At 33.9% G+C, this 19,220-nt stretch overlaps 1 protein-coding gene across 1 annotated transcript in view; it reads left to right on the top strand.

The window, feature by feature from the left end:
* The first annotated feature begins 477 nt into the window (after positions 1-477).
* Positions 478-19,220, top strand: part of LOC129219979 (solute carrier family 12 member 4-like) — a 133,109-nt gene continuing 114,366 nt past the window's right edge. Inside the window, 1 exon segment of the mRNA XM_054854301.1 lies at positions 478-630. Coding sequence (XP_054710276.1) covers positions 513-630 — 118 coding nt within the window. The 5' untranslated portion in view covers positions 478-512.

The raw sequence follows: 19,220 nt of genomic DNA, 5'->3' as shown, positions 1-19,220 counted from the left end.
TTTTATCAAGAATTGATAAATATCGAATTCAACATCGTGGAAATGGCTGCTTAGAACTACGAACTACGTAGTTTGCATTATTGTTTGACGTTTAGTAATGCTTCTTGAATTCTAATCTCTTTCTACGTGTGCCAAAATAACCTCATTACTTAAAATATTGATTTAGAAAGGATAAAACAAAAAAAATCATACATACGAACAAAAATCACAACAATTTTAGCATTTTCTTCGTTACCATGTGCGTTTGTTTTAGTTTTTTCGTCAGCCATTAGACAGTGACTGCAGTGCCCCCTATAGTTCGTTGGAGTTGCGAATAGGAAACGAATTTCGCTCTCTTCACGTGAAAACAGACGCCCTCCCCACGTAATACGGAGGCAGTGGTAAAAACCCAAACCGAAACCATTAGCATTCACTTCGAGTATTACAATACGTTATTTGGCAACACTTCAACTATGTCGCTGTCTTTGGAAATGAGCCTACGCTGATTCACTTAAAATTATCAAAACTATAAAATGTCTGAGAGATTTACTGTCACAAAATCTAATGATCAATTACAGACGTCAGATCGAAATTATGGAGCTACACGGTTTTTGGATGATTCAGGCAGACTGCAGGATGATGCTTGTTTAGGTAAGTTAACGTGGCAGAATGTAAACAAAGATTCTTCCATGCATGTTCAGCTGTCAAATTAATTTTGATATCGCCGTCATTCAGCAACAATAAAAAAGGTTGTATTTGCTTTTAAGTTGTAAAACGGAAAAAACCGAATTGTTAATGTGCGGTAAAAGAGATTTTATAAATATTATTTTGACATTGATCTCGAACTCGTGTACATAAAGTGTAGTACACAGTGGCGGTTCCTGCCTTGAAAAAGTGAGGGGTGCCGATCATGAGTGCACTCACCCCCCCCCCCCCGTTTTTGAAAAAATTAATATATTTTTAACATTTAAACTTTCTTAAAATAATTATTTGCGGAAAAAATAAATTTAAATTCATTTTAAACAAATCACAAGCTACAAAATACATTAACTACCTACTACATAAATCACGAAAGATATTAATCTCATGTTTATGTCCATGATTGCTTGCAGGGTGGAGTACTTTCACCCAGACTTTCAAAAATAAAATTGAATTAATCAGATAGGGAAAAGCTACAAAATAAATCACGAAAATTATTAATCTCACGTTTATATCCAGTACCCTTTCGGGCACTGCAGTACGCCTCTCTTGCAGCATTGGTAAGGGGCTGAAAGGGAAGCACTTTCACCCACCCCCTGGCTTTTCAAAATAAATAAGTTTTAAAATGAAATATTATTTTTAATCTTATAACTTAGTATTTTGAATGAGTAAAATTAATTTTATTGTAAGCAAGGCCAAATTACAAAAATATTGTGATCGGAGAAATATGTTAACATTATAAATTAAATAACTTGAACACAAATGAAAATACATCTCAGTATTTGCTGTAAAATATGAGGGCAAATCAAAAAGTCTTTTTCCATATTTTTTATTTGCCAAAAATAGGTATATACAGGTATTTACAAATATATGTAGCATACTATGTACCTTACATTATTTATCCTCATAGTCACTAAGTACACCAGTTCAGACATTTGTTCTATTGCAGCACTAAATCAGAGATCCCCCTGTCCTACAGAATTCTTCCGGCTGCCTGTGGAACCACCATCAGATCACGTTCTTGGCTTCTTTCAAAATTGAAGTTTCTAAAACGCAATTTGAAACGATTTTCGAACGCAAAATTTTAAGCAATGTCGCAAGGTATTGGGAGTTTTCCCCTGAAATTTTTACAAAATTGAAGATTTAGAAATGAAAATTGAGATGTTCTGTAATGTTTTTGGCGAGAGGAGAAGGGGGATTCGAAGGAGAGACTCTCTCATTTTCAGTCGAAGTTGAAAAAAAAGAAGGAAAGAAATTTGGGGCAACTAGCTGACCAATTAGCTGTAACTATTGAAAATTTTTAATTAAAATATTTTTTTAAAAAAGAAATCAAGATTTACTCTGATATTATTATTATTATTTTTTTTTCAAATTGAAATCTCTTTTGCCCTATTGTGTTTCTCAGATACGTCTTTAGAAGTTTCAAAGAGCAAAATGCTCTTTGACAAATAAATGGGTTGTGTTAGTAATCGGCCAGCTTCGTGCTGATCTTTCTTGAAGGAAAAGTTGATAAGAAACACATTTTAGAGGAAAAATGGAACAGAGTAAATTTTGAAAAACATTTTCTGACCCCTTCCTTCCCTTTCTGCATATATCAACCCTTTTTTTTTTCATTTCAAGCACACAAGCACTCACAAAAAAAGAAAGAAAAAAAGAGGGGGGAGGGAGAATGAATAAAAAATTATAAATTTTTGTCTGGAAAAGTGAGGGGGCCCGGGCCCCTTCTAGGCCCTCCCATGAGCCGCCACTGGTAATACAAATAATAAAATCTTTCTTGCTTTTAAATTTTTATGTATGTGCAAACGATTTTAAATAAAGATTCATTTTTAACAAAGAATATTTTTGAATATGTTTCAAATTTTTGCATAGGTTTCATTTTTTAAATTTTGGGTGCCTGGAAATTTAAAATTTGTATGTGTTGCATCCATTTCACGCACGTTTTAAAATAAAGTAAATTAAATGTGCCCAAAATAATATTGTCCTGGATGGAATTATCATAATATGAGCATGTATAATAGTTGAAAAAAAATCCTTATTGTTAAAAAAAAACTGTTTTCATTTTAGCATCTCAATGCTGTAATTTTACTTTTTAATAGATTTATCATGTTGACGATTAGTGTTTTGGCAAACTATTTTTGTAGTAAGTTTCTGCCCTAAAGCCAGGGCTAAGGCAGAAATACTTAATATATACCGCCAGCTCAGTTATTCAATCATGATGGAATAACTGAGCTGGCGGTGTATTTTAAGTAAATTATTTTTTACTTCAATAGTTTAATCATTTGGCATGTTTTTTTTAAATGTACCTTTAGTCTTGTTTTGATTAAAGATTAAACATTAAATTCCAGCAATATTATTTTTTGTAACATATTACCAGGGGTGTCATCATCACTCAGCAAATAAGAATTTCTTCTCTCCCAAAAATTTAAATTTGGGGCATCCCTGTCAGTTACAAGCAGATAAAGGGTTAGTTTAGGGAAGAGTTTTGTAATGTACCAAATGCTCCGTTTTATGAAAAATCTCCTTACAGTTTATGATAACATGGTTCTTTGCCTAGATTACTAATAATAATGGAGTTGTCAGATTATTTTACAATTCAACAGAACTTAAATGCTTTTCATTCACATTAAATTGTTAAGTTGGTTGATTATTTTGAATTTTAATGGAGTTTTTAAGGACACAACTATTTAGTTTTCAGAATCTTTACATTTTAATCAAACTTTAGGAATCACTGTGGTGCAAGATTTTTGAAAACTTGCCATTGGCCACATTACTAGGGCCTGATTAAGGTATCAGGGGACATTAGGCTAAACGCTTTTTCTGGGGCCTTCAGTAATCAAACCTTACAATTTTACCTATTGCTACAAACATTTTCATATATTTGGGGGTCCCTAAAAAGTGGAGGTCCTAGGCCTAGTTGGCCAATTCAGTAATCAGGCACTGTGCCAGACCAGTCAAGCACAGTAGAATCAATGTCGTTGATTTTCAGCACCTTTTTTGTTTTAGATCATAGCAAAATATAGCGCAATTGGCTACTTTTCACTTAATCTGGCAATACTGTGCCAATTTTTAATCAGCATCTGGAAGGAAAGGATGAGGTGCCGACGCTCGTCTCCCAAAATCTAGTAGGAAGGATGGGGGGGGGGGGGGGATGCTGTTAAGTTGTATGTTTGTATTCTTTCTCTCATGCAAACTGATAAAGCAAGGTACTATGTGAAAGGAGAAAGATTTATTTTTTCTTCTGTTTTTTACTGGAGTGTATGAAATGAAAACAAAATTTTCATAAGCTTCGACTAAAAAGTTTGACTTGAACGGATCTCCCTCTTTTCCCATCACATAACAAAATCCCTTAATCGAAAAGATTTTCTTATGGTACGGCCACTTCTTATAACATAACCACTTACTGCAACATTCCCATTCCCTGTACCTTGACTATGCATTTCTGTATTATCTCCCCCTTGAAGCTCAATATTTTCAGGATCACAACTATCATACAGATTTTGAAATGAAATTTTTCGCTTAAATGATATGAATTTCGTTTTAGTATATTTCCTCGAACTGTTTTTACTAAATAGGATCTCGGAGTCTTACATTTTTTTATGATTTGAGCTGGTTCCCAATTATTATTAACTCTCAAAAGAACACTTTCCCCTTCGTTAAATTCTAATCTTTCTCTTGCCTGTCTATCATAGTAAATCTTACTGTTATTTCTCTTAGATTCTAAACTGTCCTTAAAATTTTGTATGATTTTTGGCTGCAATACTGAATTTGTTGTGGGTAATTTTGTACGAAGACATCTGCTCATCAGAACCTGAGCAGGGGAAACATTCATTCCACTAATTGGAGTATTTCTATACTCAAGCAACGCTTCATTTATCTGATCAGTTTCAGTACCAGACTTGCGAAGAATATTTTTGGCAATACCCACCATTTTCTCTGCAAACCCATTTGTTTTTGGATACCTGGGACTACTGTTTGTTATTTCAATTCCCCATTTATTAGAAAACTCCTTCATTTTAATACTAGCAAATGGCATATTATCACAAATCATTTCTTTAGGTATCCCATGATTGGAAAAAATTGCTATTAATTTTGATATTATCTCCTCAGATGTTTTGTTACACAATTTTGTTATATCCAACCATTTGGATAAATAGCAAGCAGTAATGAGATAACTATTACCTCCATACTCACAAATATTTGTTCCTATTTTCTCATAAGGTAAATTTGGCAATTCATGATGAATCAAAGGTTCTTTTATATTTTTGGGTCTGTATCTCTCACAAGCCTTACATTTAGAGACCATATTTTCAATATCTCTTGTTATGCCTGGCCAAAATAAAATTTGTCTAGCCCTAGCCTTAGTTTTTTCCATTCCACAATGAGCTGTATGAAGTATTTTTAACATTTCAGCCCTTAAGCTTAATGGCACAATGACTCTTCGACATATATTTTATCTTTAATCCTAAAATATTGCTGAGTTTCAATTGGAACTATTTTAATGGTAGAAGGCCAACCTTCATCGCAAAATTTCAAAACATGGGAGAGACCAACATCAGCAAGTGTTGCTTTCCTAAATTCAATTTTTTTACTTTCGCTAATTTGTAAATGTTTGGTTAAACTGTGAACTAATTCTGTCATTTCTATATCATCTTTCTGGGGTTTTAGAACAAATGATCTTGACAATAACTCTGCTATGTACATGTATTTACCAGGTAAATATGTAAGAGTTAATTGATATTTTAAAAGTTTAATTTTCATTCGTTGCAACCTGGGAGACATTACATTACCTACATTTTTATTCATAACGGAAACTAATGGCTTATGATCAGTTAATACTTCAATAGGTCTGCCATAAATAAAATAATGAAATTTAGTTGCAGCAAAGACAATACTTAAGAACTCCTTCTCAATTTGGGCATAGCCTTTTTCTGTTTCGGTCAAACTGCGAGAAGCAAATGCAATCGGTTTCCCATTCTGTAACATACAACAACCCAATCCATCTTTAGAGCTATCCGCCTGTATCACTATAGGCTTTGAACTGTTAAATACTCCTAAAACAGGCGCATTTGCAACTTTGTTTTTAAAACTTTAAGAGCAGTTGAATGGACAGGCATCCAATTCCAAGTTATATTTTTCTTAAGAAGCTCTCTTAAAGGAGCAGATATAGTCGATGCCTGGGGTATAAATTGTCTTAGATAATTAATCATACCTAATATTCTTTGGAGCTCTGCTTTATTTTTAGGTTCAGGCATATCCATAATGGCTTGGACATAGCCAGGATCAGGTTTCATACCCTTAGAATTAAAAACATACCCTAAATATTTAACCTCTGGCACCTTAAACTGTATCTTGTTTGGATTAAATTTTACATTTAATTCCTTAGCTCTCTGGATAACTTTCGTCAATATTTCATCATGTTTTTCTACAGTTTCTGCAGCAATAAGGAGATCATCAAAATAAATTAAGACCCCTTCAATATCTCTAAAGTTTGCTTCATTTCTTTTTTGAAAAATTTCAGGAGCACATGATAGCCCCATTGGAAGACGTAAAAATTTGAAACATCCAAATGGGGTACTAAAAGTGCATAAATCACTACATTCCTCATCTAATTCAATTTGAAAAAACCCATCTTTCAAATCAAGCACAGTAAATACTTTTCTATTACACAATTTAGGAACAAGTTCTTCAATATTAGGTATTAAAACATGATCTCTTTTTATAACTTTATTAAGGTCTTGATGATCTAAACAGAGTCTAATTGAGCCATCAGGCTTTTCTACTACAACTAAATTACTTACCCAACCCTCTGGACTATTCACTCTAGCAATAATTCCCTGATTTTGTAAATTTTTCCTGCAATTTAGGACGTAAACTTACTGGTATGCGTCTGGGAGGACGAGCCACAGCTAGTTTATCTACTTTGATAGCATATTTTCCTTCAAACTTCCCTACACCTGTGAATATATCCCTGTTATTCTCAATAAATTTAGTTACATTCACATTTATAGATACATTATCAATACATTTTATAAGATTTAATTTCATACAGCCTTCTAATCCAAGTAAAGGTCTAGATTTAATATTATTAACAATAACAAATTTTATGTTAGCTTGATTATTACCATTTTTGCATATTAAATGAATCATACCTGTTGGTTTAAGTTTACAGCCACCATAGGCTTCTAAAATTATGTTTGTGCTTTCAAGTTTTAGATTATCACCTAAACGAGAAAAAACATGTAAAGGTAAGACACTAATCTGTGCACCAGTGTCAAGTTTGAAATTAATTTTATGATCACATATCATTATGTTTTTAGTCCATTCATTTTGTACAGTCACTTTACCTATCTGGAGAACACTTACAGATTCAATAAAAATTCGTTGTGTAAATCAGAATGCGAAAAGTACTGTGCTTCCTCTTTATTCTCACTATAAGTTACATCTTGTACACTGCGCATTCTACATATACTGATGAAAAATGATCAAATTTGAGACACTTAAAGCACTGCTTGCCAAAAGCTGGACATTCTGATCGTTTGTGTTTACGATTACACTTTTTGCACTGATAAATAGAGTTTTGAGTATATTGAATGCTATTATCATCACTAAAATTCTTGAAGGGCATATTACGTTGATAAGCACTATTAGGGGAACGTTGAAGCACACCGTCACCAGAAGAGTTCTTGACGAATCTATTGGATACTTTTTGTAGAACTGTATCAACACTTTTGCTCTGTACAGTTTGGGCTTGCTTCTTACTCAGCTCCGCAGCCCGACAAATCTCTGCAGTACGATTTAGAGATAAGTCTCCTTCACGTAGCAATCTTTCTTGAAGTCCACCATCGGAGATTCCTAAGACAATTCTATCTCTGACAACGCTGTCAGTTTGACTTCCAAAGTCACAAGATTTTACTAATTTTTTTAAATCCATGTAAAAGGAATCAAAAGCTTCATTTTCACCTTGAACGCGATTATTAAAAATGAATCGTTCCACAACAGCGTTTGTTTTCGGACTTAGTTGCTTTTCAAATGCTTCAATCACCTTATTGTAATTTTCTTTATCTCCTTCTGCAAGATCAAATGCATTGTAAAGTTCTATCGCTTCCTCACCAATAGCATTAAGCAACAGAGCAACTTGAATGTCCGAGTCTTTCTTGAAATTGCCTGATGCTTTCAAGTAAATCTGAAAATTTTGCTTGAATTTTCTCCAATTCTCGGACACGTTTCCATCTAGGCTTAGGCCTAACGGTGGTCGACAGTATTCAATCGACATTTCGTTTTTCTTATTCCGCTGATTCGTTATTTCGACTGCGCCATGTTATGTTTTCATATACTTTGACATCAACTACTTTTACATTGATTATATAAGTTTTATTTATAACCATTATAATATAATATATAACAGTACATGCTGCTTCAGCAGCTTACCAAATCAACACATTACACTCCAGTCCATCTTGTTGCCATCTCCTGATGTTATATCTTTTAATTCAAACATGTTGCCATTTCATCAATGATAACAATATTAAATAACATAATATATAAATATACAACAGAGGGAGCAGTTGATTTTTTAACTTACCTTTTACTAAGAATCTGATTTCATGCTTGGGGGCAGGGGCAGATACAGAAATAATTTTTGGAGGGGGGCCCAAGATTTTGAAAAGCTCAAGCCCTCCTTTTTCCTCCTGATTTCAATTTTTCTGAGCCAAATTTTCATGACTTTATTTTAAAACGTGTGGTTTTTTTTCAGAATCCCTAAAGACCAATTAATATACTTTTAAGTACTATGCACTTTTTAACTTTGAATGTGGAAATAAAATCTCTTTAACATTTCAAGCCAATTAAACACTAAACACTAGATAATTTCACCGAGATGTTGTAAAATGAGCAGTTTTAATTAGGAAAATTTTCATAATGATTATGACACACGAGGACAAGGATTAAATAAACCCACAACACATTTGAGTTTTTTAAATAAATTTATATTTTAATTACAAAATATTATTTAAATAAGAAAATTATAGCTTTATAACATATAGGCTTTGTTGTAGAATTCAAAAGCTATTTCGTTGCAAATTTCAAAGCAGTTGTTGATTTGTTCATAAAAATTTAAACACTTTATGCCATTTCAATTAATATTATGTGTTTGCCAAGAAACTATCATGTGATTTCTTTCATTTTGCATTTTTTATAAGCTGAAAAAAAAAATAGATTGTTTCGCAAATAGCTTCGTGGATTAAAATGACTTTTCTAGGCACATTTTTTTAAAAATGTCAATTACTGATTTTATCAAAGAATAAATAGATGAATCATGGTATTACGTTCCTTTGAATTTGAAACCAGTAAGGTAAATTGCCGCTCTGGTCTCCAGTATTGCTTTTTTAGCGTACAAAAATGCTTTTATTCCAGTAAGATTTGTATCTTTTGTGTTCTTTTGTAATACCTTTGAAACAATTCTTCATGTTATATAGAGAAGTCAATTAATAAAAATGAAATAGTTAAATTAATTTTTCCTTTTAGGGGTGGCCCCCCCTAAAATCCGCTACTGCTTGGGGAGAGGGGGGGGGGCAGGTTTGGTGCTGCAACAGCATTTTATCTAAAACAACTAAAATATAGAGATTTAGCTAAGGAAATCCCTGAACTGTTTTCATTAACAGAGGCAATCTAAATTTCCGTTTTAGAACTTTAATTTCGTCAGCAATGCTAGAGGAATTTTTCGAAAACCCCTCCTAGTAAAATCATCGAACTTTGTTAAAATTTAGCTCTTTAGAACTCTAATTTCAAAAATTCACTAAACTCATTTTTTCTTTTAATATTACCTAAGATATCTAAAATTATGTCTAAAACTTTAATTTTGCAAAAAAAAAACACGGGAAGGGCTCTAGGCTCTTTTTCCTAACATCGCAAAAGATTGTATAAATTGCCTTTTTGGAACTTAACGTCATCAAAATGATCGACACTTGCGTTTCAGGACTTCAAAATGCCAGAGATGGGTCCCTCAAGGGAGGAGCATTCATCCCCAATGCACTTGCTCTTTTCTGATGAAACTTTAGTTAATCTAAGAAGCTCTTAGTTTGAAACTCAAGCAATGTGCTTTTTACAAGGAATATATCTTTTTTTTCATTAAATTAATTAATTTTCATAAGTAAACCAACCTTCATAATACCCCCTCCCCCCCACACATATCTTTTTTTCCATCACAGCTCAATTTTCTTATTGAAAACATGCTTATTTTCCCCATTTCAAAATACAAAAAGGTGATCAAAAATTAAAATGCTATCCAAAGGTGGGGCATCCTCAGAAATGTCACTGTCATAAAAACAGTCGAACCCCCTTAATGGAATAGCCATTTTGCCACAAAAAAATATTCTAATATGCGGGATATTCCATTAACCGGGATAAAAATAACACATAACACTGGTTTGTACATTGAAAGTGTATTATATTAAGATATTCTAGTAAGTGGGCTCGACTGTACCAATTTTCTTTCCAACCCTATTATTTAGCATGAAGTAATTTATGTTAAAGTTCTACGATTTTTCTAAGTCGAAGCAAGCAATGGAACTGCCGCCCTTCCCGCAGGTCCGTTGACAGGGGGAGCTGCCCCCCCCCTGAGGTTTTCAGAAATGTGGCCGCCAAATTCATTTTAGCGATGCAACAAACGAAGAAAAATGGAAAATCTTTATTGTTTTAAAAAATTAAAATAGTAATTCTAAATGAACAACTGAAGTAATAGTGACAAAAAGTATTTTTTCTGTAAATTTTGAATAGGGTCAGGTGGGGTGAAATGGGTCATGCTGTGTATTTTTATTGATAAAATTTTTTGGTCTGTCTGAATTTTTCTCAAACTTTACACAAGTTATGAGGGGCTTTTTGACTACAATTCTGACTTTTAAAAAGTTTCTGTGTAAATTGCTGGGAGCACTACACTGACATTTTGTTTCTCAAGTCACATGTGAATTTTTAGGAAGCCTGACAAACAAAAATAAAGTATGTATTATTAATGTGTAGAATTCAAAAGCTATACTTGAAATCCATATTTACAACCTATTACCTACCTACTCTTTTCCTAATTCAAATTTTTTATTTATTCAATGAAAATGCCTGGGGTGTATATAAGAAAAAGGGAAAAGAAATATTCAGACTCTGATTTAGAGGCTGCATTAATTGAAGTTGAAGGTGGTTTAGCAATTCCTGCAGCTGCAAGGATATGCCAAGAGAAACACCGAGGAGATGGGTCTCAGACACACGAAGTCGAAAAGGTTCGGGTGGACGTACAACGCTAAGTGAAGAAGAAGAAAGATGCATTACTTCAGCTCTACAAAGTGTGGTTTCCCATTTGATAGAAAGATTGTTGCTAAGGATTTCATAAAGACCAATTCTGAAAAATGCAATTGTGGCACTCTTGGCATAGAATGGGCCAGGAATTTTGAAAAAAGGTCAGCATGCCACTTATGTAAGAGGAAGCCAGAATTGCTCACGAAAACAAGAGCCAGGACATCTTCTAAGAAGCAACAACCAAATGAGACCCAACTCTTGGATGAAGAAATGTCTGAATTACTTATGCAAGAACTAACACCTGGGAAATGGGCTCTTGTCTAATACAAGGGCAAGAAATCATCAAAAGAATTTTGTGATCACTTGACAGAAGTCAATGACCAGGATGACAACAGTGTAAATTTTCTATGAAAAGCCAACTCGGGCAAATACTACATCTCTCCTGAGTAGGAAGATACAGACATTGTTTCTAGATGTATTATTCTGAAGACATTGAACGAGCAGAATTCGATTGTTGTGGACATTATATTTTTGAGTTTTAGTTCAAAATATTTTGGTGTTGAATCAGTTAAAATAAATAAATAATTCATTGGAAACAATTTCTTTCAGCTATTGCTATTGTACGTGTTTTGGTAATAATTTCTTACTTATTGTATGTTTCTACTGCTATGACCCATTTCACCTCACTGTGAGGTGAAATGGGTCAGATACTTTAATTGCAATTTTCAGATTGTCAATGACAACAAATTTCAATGAGAAGCAGCTTAAATTAAAGGGGAAGAATCAGATGTAAAGAAGAAATTTTTAAAAAAGTACAAAAAAAAAAAAGTTTATGGGTTTGCAAATGGCATCATTTTAAAAAATAGACAAAATCCGCCCCATTTCACCCCACCTAACCCTAGAAAATATAATTTTAAAATACAAGATTTAAGAGATTATCTAAGTAAGGGCTGCAGAAATGTATGCTTCAAACATTTATTACCAAAAAAAAAAGAGTATTCAGTATACTGTTCACTAGGCCGCCGAGTTGTTGTCTGCATAGTTGGAAACTATGGACTCGGCTCAGATCATAGTAGTATGCACAGAGTACATGGTACACACCTTGCCTCTCGGCAGCTCCAAATATACAAAACCATGCTTTATGGTTCCTTTAGAAAGAAAAAAAATAAATTTTCTAGGGACGCAGGCAGATGCTTGTATTTCAAGAAAACAAAAATATTAGGCTGGAAATTGAAAGTTTTACTAAGGAAGATCCAAGCAAATAATTGGTTCTGGCAAAGGAAAATTGGGGGAAGTTTTACCTCAATATGTTTACAACAGTTAAAATTTAAAATGGAGATAGGGACATAACCAAAATGAGGGAACAGTATAGACCTCCAAACCTTTCTTTTTATGTCCCCAAAGATGGCTTGAAAGTGAATTTTTCAAAACATTCCAGGAAAGCGTTCTCAAACCTTATCCCTTGCCTTTACGTCATTAAAGATAGCCTACACATGAGTAATTAGGACTGCAATTTTCAAAAAACTTCCATGAGAACGTTCCCACCCGATCAACACCTTTTCCATCAATCATTCAAGGTCAAATAAATTCGTCTTTTGGACTTTAATTTAAAAAAAACTTCAGGAGGTTTCTCAAACCTATCCTACTCCTAATACCACTGAAGATCCTCAAAAATTAAATTTTTAAGGGCTTCAATTCAGAAATTTTCAAGAGAGCGATCTTCCAAACCCCCTCTCCCTATAACAGTATTGAAGATCACCTAAGATTGGATTAATAGAATTTCAATTTTGAAAATTTGCCAGGGGAAGACTCCAAATTTCTCCACCCATCCATGTTACTAAAAATCTTCTAAAACTGCGTTTTCTACAAATCGAAAATTTTTCGGGAGAATACCCCTCTCTCTCGCCAACATCATCGAAAAACGTCTTAAATCTAGCTTTTAGTGCTTCAATTACAAAAACTTTCTATGTGCAAGCCTCTTCCCCCTCCCCCCTTTCATCGAAGGTTGGCTTAAAATACATCTTCGGAGCTTTAATGGAGGTGAACTAAATTTTAACAAAGAAAGCCTATAATCTCGTTTTCAAGGATGCAATTTCAAAAAATTTCTGGGGCACAGCCCCTACATCTCTCTTTTCCCTAACATCTCTGTCGATTGTCTAAAACTGCATTTTTTAAACTACAAGTTTGAAATTTTCCCAAGGAGAGCCCTCAACCCATCACGGGACGCGGGAGCGTCCCGCTCCGCCAAGGAAACCAAACGTCAGCAGCCAACAGAAGCAAATCCACCGCCAAAGACGAAAGAAAATAAAAGCGACCAAGAACAAGATTACACGACAGAACAAGTTGGGGTTTTTTGGGTTTTTCACCCCTCTGTATCTCATTCCCATGAAGACCCCCCGGTATTGATTTTTGATACACTCAATCTCTAGTGGCCCTTGACGCCGTAAACCAAAATACAATCCCCTGGACCATCAGGGGGAGGAGGTATTAAAGTAATAAAATCGCTGTTCAAAAAAGTTTTCGCTTCCTTTGACAGGGCTACAGCCCAGACGAAAAATGGAATCAAGCTGAAATTTCGCATATACATTCCTTGTGCTCTACTGATGTGCCATTTGACCCCCCTCCCTTTACCCATTCATTTTTACCCCCCAAATTGTACCTTCCCGGGGTTCTATCACAGCCCCCCGGGGGGCCTAAGGTAATGATTTTTTGTATACATATTCTTGGGGGGCCATTGAGTACATATACAAAAATTCAATCCCCAGGGACATCATGGGCGCCGTAGTAATTGAAGTTTGAAAATCACAAATTTTCCCTAAATTCTTATGTACTTATTCTCAGCTTATAAGGTTTGTTTATCTCGGACTGCAATTGCAAGGTTAGAACAGATCTAACAGTTATTCCAAAGTTGTCTTAGGAAATGAAATTCAATCAAGACTAAAACATATTCAACAGTTGCAACTAGACGTTAAATCGCAGATATCACAAATTTGCCACAGCGACTGCGCATGCGCGCAGACTTAGCTCATTGGGCTTTCTGTTTTCAGATTCTATGTTGTTTGTTTATACTTAAGCAGAGAAACAAATTAGTGAATGAGATTAGAATGCTGTCCTTCCCCCAAAGTTTTGCCGATACTAAATTTCCTTCCCCCTGTTTTTCAGTTTTGATATATTTATGGAGGGAAGAAATTTTAAACGTCGGCGCGAAACTGGGGTTAAACCATTACAATATTTTACGTGACAAATTATATGTAATGAGCAAGAGAATGCTCAAGACTAATAACCTCCAAATGAGATAACCTAATTAAATGTATGACTAGAAATGCATGATTAAAAAATAGTTGAAGACAACTTAAAAATAAAAACCAAATTTATTTGGTAAATTTAGTAAAGTTAGTTAAATAAGATTAAAAACATTTGAAACAACGCGAACTAGAGCTGAGCTATATCAATCTATTATCTGTCTATTAAAAATAAAACCCGCGTCGTTGCATAAAAGCAAACGAACGCTCAAGTCAACTTGCCAGAGAGAAAACATCGAAGAAGTCTTCAGGCATCCGCATTAGAAGAAAGAAAAACATCGTTGAAAATTTCTCAATGATTAGGCAAGTGACTGATATTATGGTGAGATAAGTGGTGAGATGAATTAGTTAATTATTATATAAGGGGCACTAGGCCAACAATATGAAACTGTACGCATATGAATACGGCGCATATAACTTTTTAATTGAAAGCGAAAAATAGCACTTTTTTATTGGTTTGCTTATTTTCTAAATTAATGGATTTTTCACAAAAAACACATAATGAATTGAAAATATATGAAATACGTGTGTGGATATCCGTGCTTTGCAGTAATTTGTTAGCTGAAAAAATGTTTGCAATTAATTTAAGCAAGACTTTTAATGAGCTTTGTCCGCACGCAACATGCGCATTCGCTATGGCGAATTTGGGATATCCGCGATTTGACATCGAGTAAAGTTGTATAGATTTTCTGACACATTCAAATTTAAAATACTTAATGGCTTAGTTTTTTACTTTCTTCTATATCTAATATATAGAAGAAAGTATTGGATTCGTGCAAATTTTCGAATTTCGAATTTTGACGGATTCGAACGTTTTGAGGTGTGCTGAGTCCATTTAGACTATTTTTGGAAAATGTCTGTCTGTCTGTCTGTGTGTGTGTATGTGTGTCACGTCTGTGTGTGACCAGTTTTTTGTGGCCGCTCTACAGCAAAAACTACCGCATGAAATTGAACGAAATTTGGTACTCATATGTGCCCCTATGTGAACTTGTGCCCATTGGTTTTTTGCGCGAATTCCTCCAAGGGGGGTGGAGCAATAGGACGTTTTTTGAATTACGCGTGCTTGCTATTCCTCAGGAAGTAACTGGCGGAATCAAACAAAATTTGGTCCATATGTTGCCCCTAACAGGAGCAGGTGCTGATTCAATTTTGGTGTCAATAGCTCTAACGGGGGTTGAGTTATATAACGTCAAATTGTGACTGCTGTATCTCAAGAAATAACGAACGGAATCAAACAAAAATTTTTTGACAAGTAGCCCATAGTGGGTATAAGAGCTGATTTTATTTTGGTGTCAACAGCTAAAAAGGGGGTAGCGCAATCGCCCGTTCTTTTTTTCCATTGTGAGTGCCCTATCTCAAGAAGTAATGCTACGTTCTGGTTGAAATTTGGAATATATGTGAATCCATACGTAAACAGGCTTTGGTTCAATTTTGACTCCAATCGCTCCAAGAGGTGTTGATTTTTTTTTTTTTTTTTTTTGCGAATAAAAATAGTTTTATTAATGCAACAATTCGGAACTCCAGCGCTCGAATACGCTACCTTGCGGTGATTTATAAAACTGCGAATGCAACTAAAACATTGCCACGTTGCGCTCCACGTGTATCTGTTGACGTAAACGCGGTCAGTTTGTTCTGAGTAACGCATTCAACATGTCTAAGAACGCCTTCAACAACAGAAATTAATTCGTCCCTTAGTAGTATTCTCGAGCTTCTCAAAATAATGTTAGTTTTCCTTATTTCTTTCAAAAAAGTATTAAATGGTGGAAGCGTAAACAAGAAAACTCTGGATTAACAAAATTGGATAACGTTATACCAGGTAAAATTTTTTATTGTTTTGTATGAATTTGTAAGAATATGAGTTTTTTTTTAATCTTAAATTAATTTAACTAATCATATTTTACAGCAGCATTTAGTTGGAATGGACAGTATGCAAAATATTTTCTTGAATTTATTATCGTAGAACAAAATGAAAAATGTTTAACCGAGAAAGAATTTACTTTATTCCTTTTATTCTCAGCTGAAAGGTTTCGGCAAATTTGTTTAGGGTTATAGTTTTGGAATTGTGCGAGCAAAGTAGCCTTGGCGAGATTTCGCGTTTTTAGTTAAACCATTTTTAATTTTTATCATGAGTGGAATAAAATGATAGTAAGATTACAGAATTCGATAAGTAAAAAGAAATAATGGTCAATCTACTGAAAAGAAAACTACCACCATATATAAACTGTGAGTACACATTTTATTTATTTTGTTCTGAGTGAATTTGAATAAATATCAGTTTTTCAATTCGATGAAAAAAAAAAACGAACTTAACAACATTGACTGGACACTTTTCCTTAACCTAATTCCACATAAATGATTTAAATAACCTTTGTTACTACAGTATCCTACTGAAATAGACAGTATGCAAATAAATTTTCTTGAAAATATTTATCGCAGAACAGATTGAAAAATCCAGAAAGATCGTTAAGAATTTGAACAATAAAAAATAAAAGTTTGCCAAAAATCTGTTTATAGGGTTATGGTTTTAAAATTGTGTGAAAGAATAATGTATCTTGACGCATATCAGGTAAATCAGGTAACGCATATCAGGTAAGATTTCGCATATCAGGTAAATCATTTCCATGACGAATGAATTAAATGCATGATTTCTTTAGATATCCAATCATATAGTCATAGAAATAAATTATCTAGTGTTAAACGTTACTCTTGACAGTCTGCCACGTATGTGCACTATGTGACAAAAATGTCAACAAATGCCGGAAATGTCACGAAACTGAACTTAATATGTACTAATGTATAGAAAAAACGGTACAAAATGAAAATGCCATTCGAAGCGAACCAAAAATTTATGAATTCCGAATTCAACATCGTGAAAATGGCTGCTTCAGAACAACTTACTGTGTGTTCTGCATTAATTGTTTACTTTCGTAATACTTTTTGGTTTCTAATCTCTTTCTATATGGGTCAGAATAACCAAAAGACTTTGAAAAATCTTTTCAAATGAATAAAGCGAAAAAAATCATACATAACAACAAAAATCACAATACTTTTAGCATTTTCTTCGTTACCACATGCGTTTGTTTTAGTTTTTAATTCCGCCATTAGACAGTGACTGCAGTGCCCCCTATAGTTCGTTGGAGTTGCGAATAAGAAAGATAAATCGTAACAGATTGTCGTCTGCGTATTTCTCGTGATTTTAATTGTATGGAAATGATCGGAAATATTATCTCAATGATTTAAAATTTTTAACTGTTGCCATCTTATGTTTGTTAATAAATAAAATATTTGTAATTAATTCAAGTAAGGTTTTTAAAGTAACTTTCAATTTTTGCTCTTTGTTTTGTTTTTGTTAGGAATATTGCTTCCTTGTCAAGCATGGGGAGGGATCAGAAAAAGGAAAAATATAGAAGAAAGTTTCGTGATGGCCACAACATACTAGTTTTTTTTGCTTGGTGATAACATGCGTTATTTCGTTTTTTAAATGAACTTTTAAACAAAACTAGGTATTAAACAAGACAAAGACTTCTATCAAGAAAAAGATAAATCACCAAACAATTAAAATTATCCCATAAAACGTAAAATAATCCACGATTTTGAGAAAAAATGTAATTAAAAAGTGAAAAGCTAGATTAAAATAGCACTCAAGCTGTAAAACATTTAAAGAAACCTCCATGAAAATGTTGAATAATCTGTCAAATAAAGAAACTAATAGAATTTATTGCAAAGTTGTAAAATACTCGAAAACAATATAATTTAAAATATACTATTTTATTATCTAAGAAGTTTTCTTTGCAACAGAGAGGATACAAGGATTGCAATAAAATTTAAACGGCCCAATTCTCGCAAAATGAACATAGAATCTTAATAGTCAGAAAATAACTGGACATAAAATTAGGCTAGCCATCATTGTTCCTTAGAAACACAAAACAGCGTTGTTTCAATCGAAAATTTTCTGACTTGAAGTTCTCAATTCTAAAAATACAGATAAAGTAATAATATCAATGCAAAAAGATGTGATATCTCATCAAAAACAACCCTGTTGTAAAAATTTCCCCACCAAGAAAACCTTTAACTTTTGCGCACAAAAAAGAAAACCTGCATCCTAAACCCAAAAACCCTCAGCCATAAAAAGTTATGATATCTAGTTTGCCCGCCAAGTATCTGCCAAACTATCATCCTCCCTCTTCTCCTTTTTTATCACAGCTACTTCCATAAGAACCTCCTCCCACCTTCAACTCCTCGGAAATACAGATAGATCTTTTAAATTGTTTATCTTGTTTGGCGGGAAGCTTTTCAAAGTGAAGTGGTTGCTTGGTGAGCAAAAAGCTTCCCGCCAAACAAGATAAACAATTTAAAAGATCTATCCATATTTCTGAAGTGCTAAAGGTGGGAGGAGGTTCTAATGGAAGTAGCTGTGATGAAAAAGGAGAAGAGGGAGGATGATAGTTTGGCAGATCCTTGGCGGGTAAACTAGATATCATAACTTTTTATGGCTGAGGGTTTTTGGGTTTAGGATGCAGGTTTTCTTTTTCGTGCGCAAAAGTTAAAGGTTTTCTTGGTGGGGAAATTTTTACAACAGGGTTGTTTTTGATGAGATTGAAATTTTCCCAAGGAGAGCCCTCAACCGATCCCTTTTACCTGTCACAATCAGAAATAATTCACAATTGTGAACTTGGAGTTTGAATTTCGAAAAATTTTCGGGAGATGAAATTTAGTCTCTTCCTTACTGAAAATCACCATAGAAGGTTTAAAACTGTATTTTCCAAACAACAATCTTGAAAAATTTCCGTGGGAGAGCCACCCCCCTCTTCTGAACACAATCAAAAATAAGGTGCAATTGTGTTTTGGGATCTTAAATTTGGAAAAATTATCGGGAGAGGCTATCCAAGACCTCCACTCCTCTTCTCTTCAACCTAAAACATAATCTGAAACAGCGTTTTTATACCTGCAATTTCCAAA

The sequence above is a fragment of the Uloborus diversus genome, chromosome 4 (genome assembly GCF_026930045.1).
Source record: "Uloborus diversus isolate 005 chromosome 4, Udiv.v.3.1, whole genome shotgun sequence".
In the NCBI taxonomy this organism is placed as follows: domain Eukaryota; kingdom Metazoa; phylum Arthropoda; class Arachnida; order Araneae; family Uloboridae; genus Uloborus; species Uloborus diversus.
This window is presented reverse-complemented; position numbering and strand designations above follow the sequence as displayed.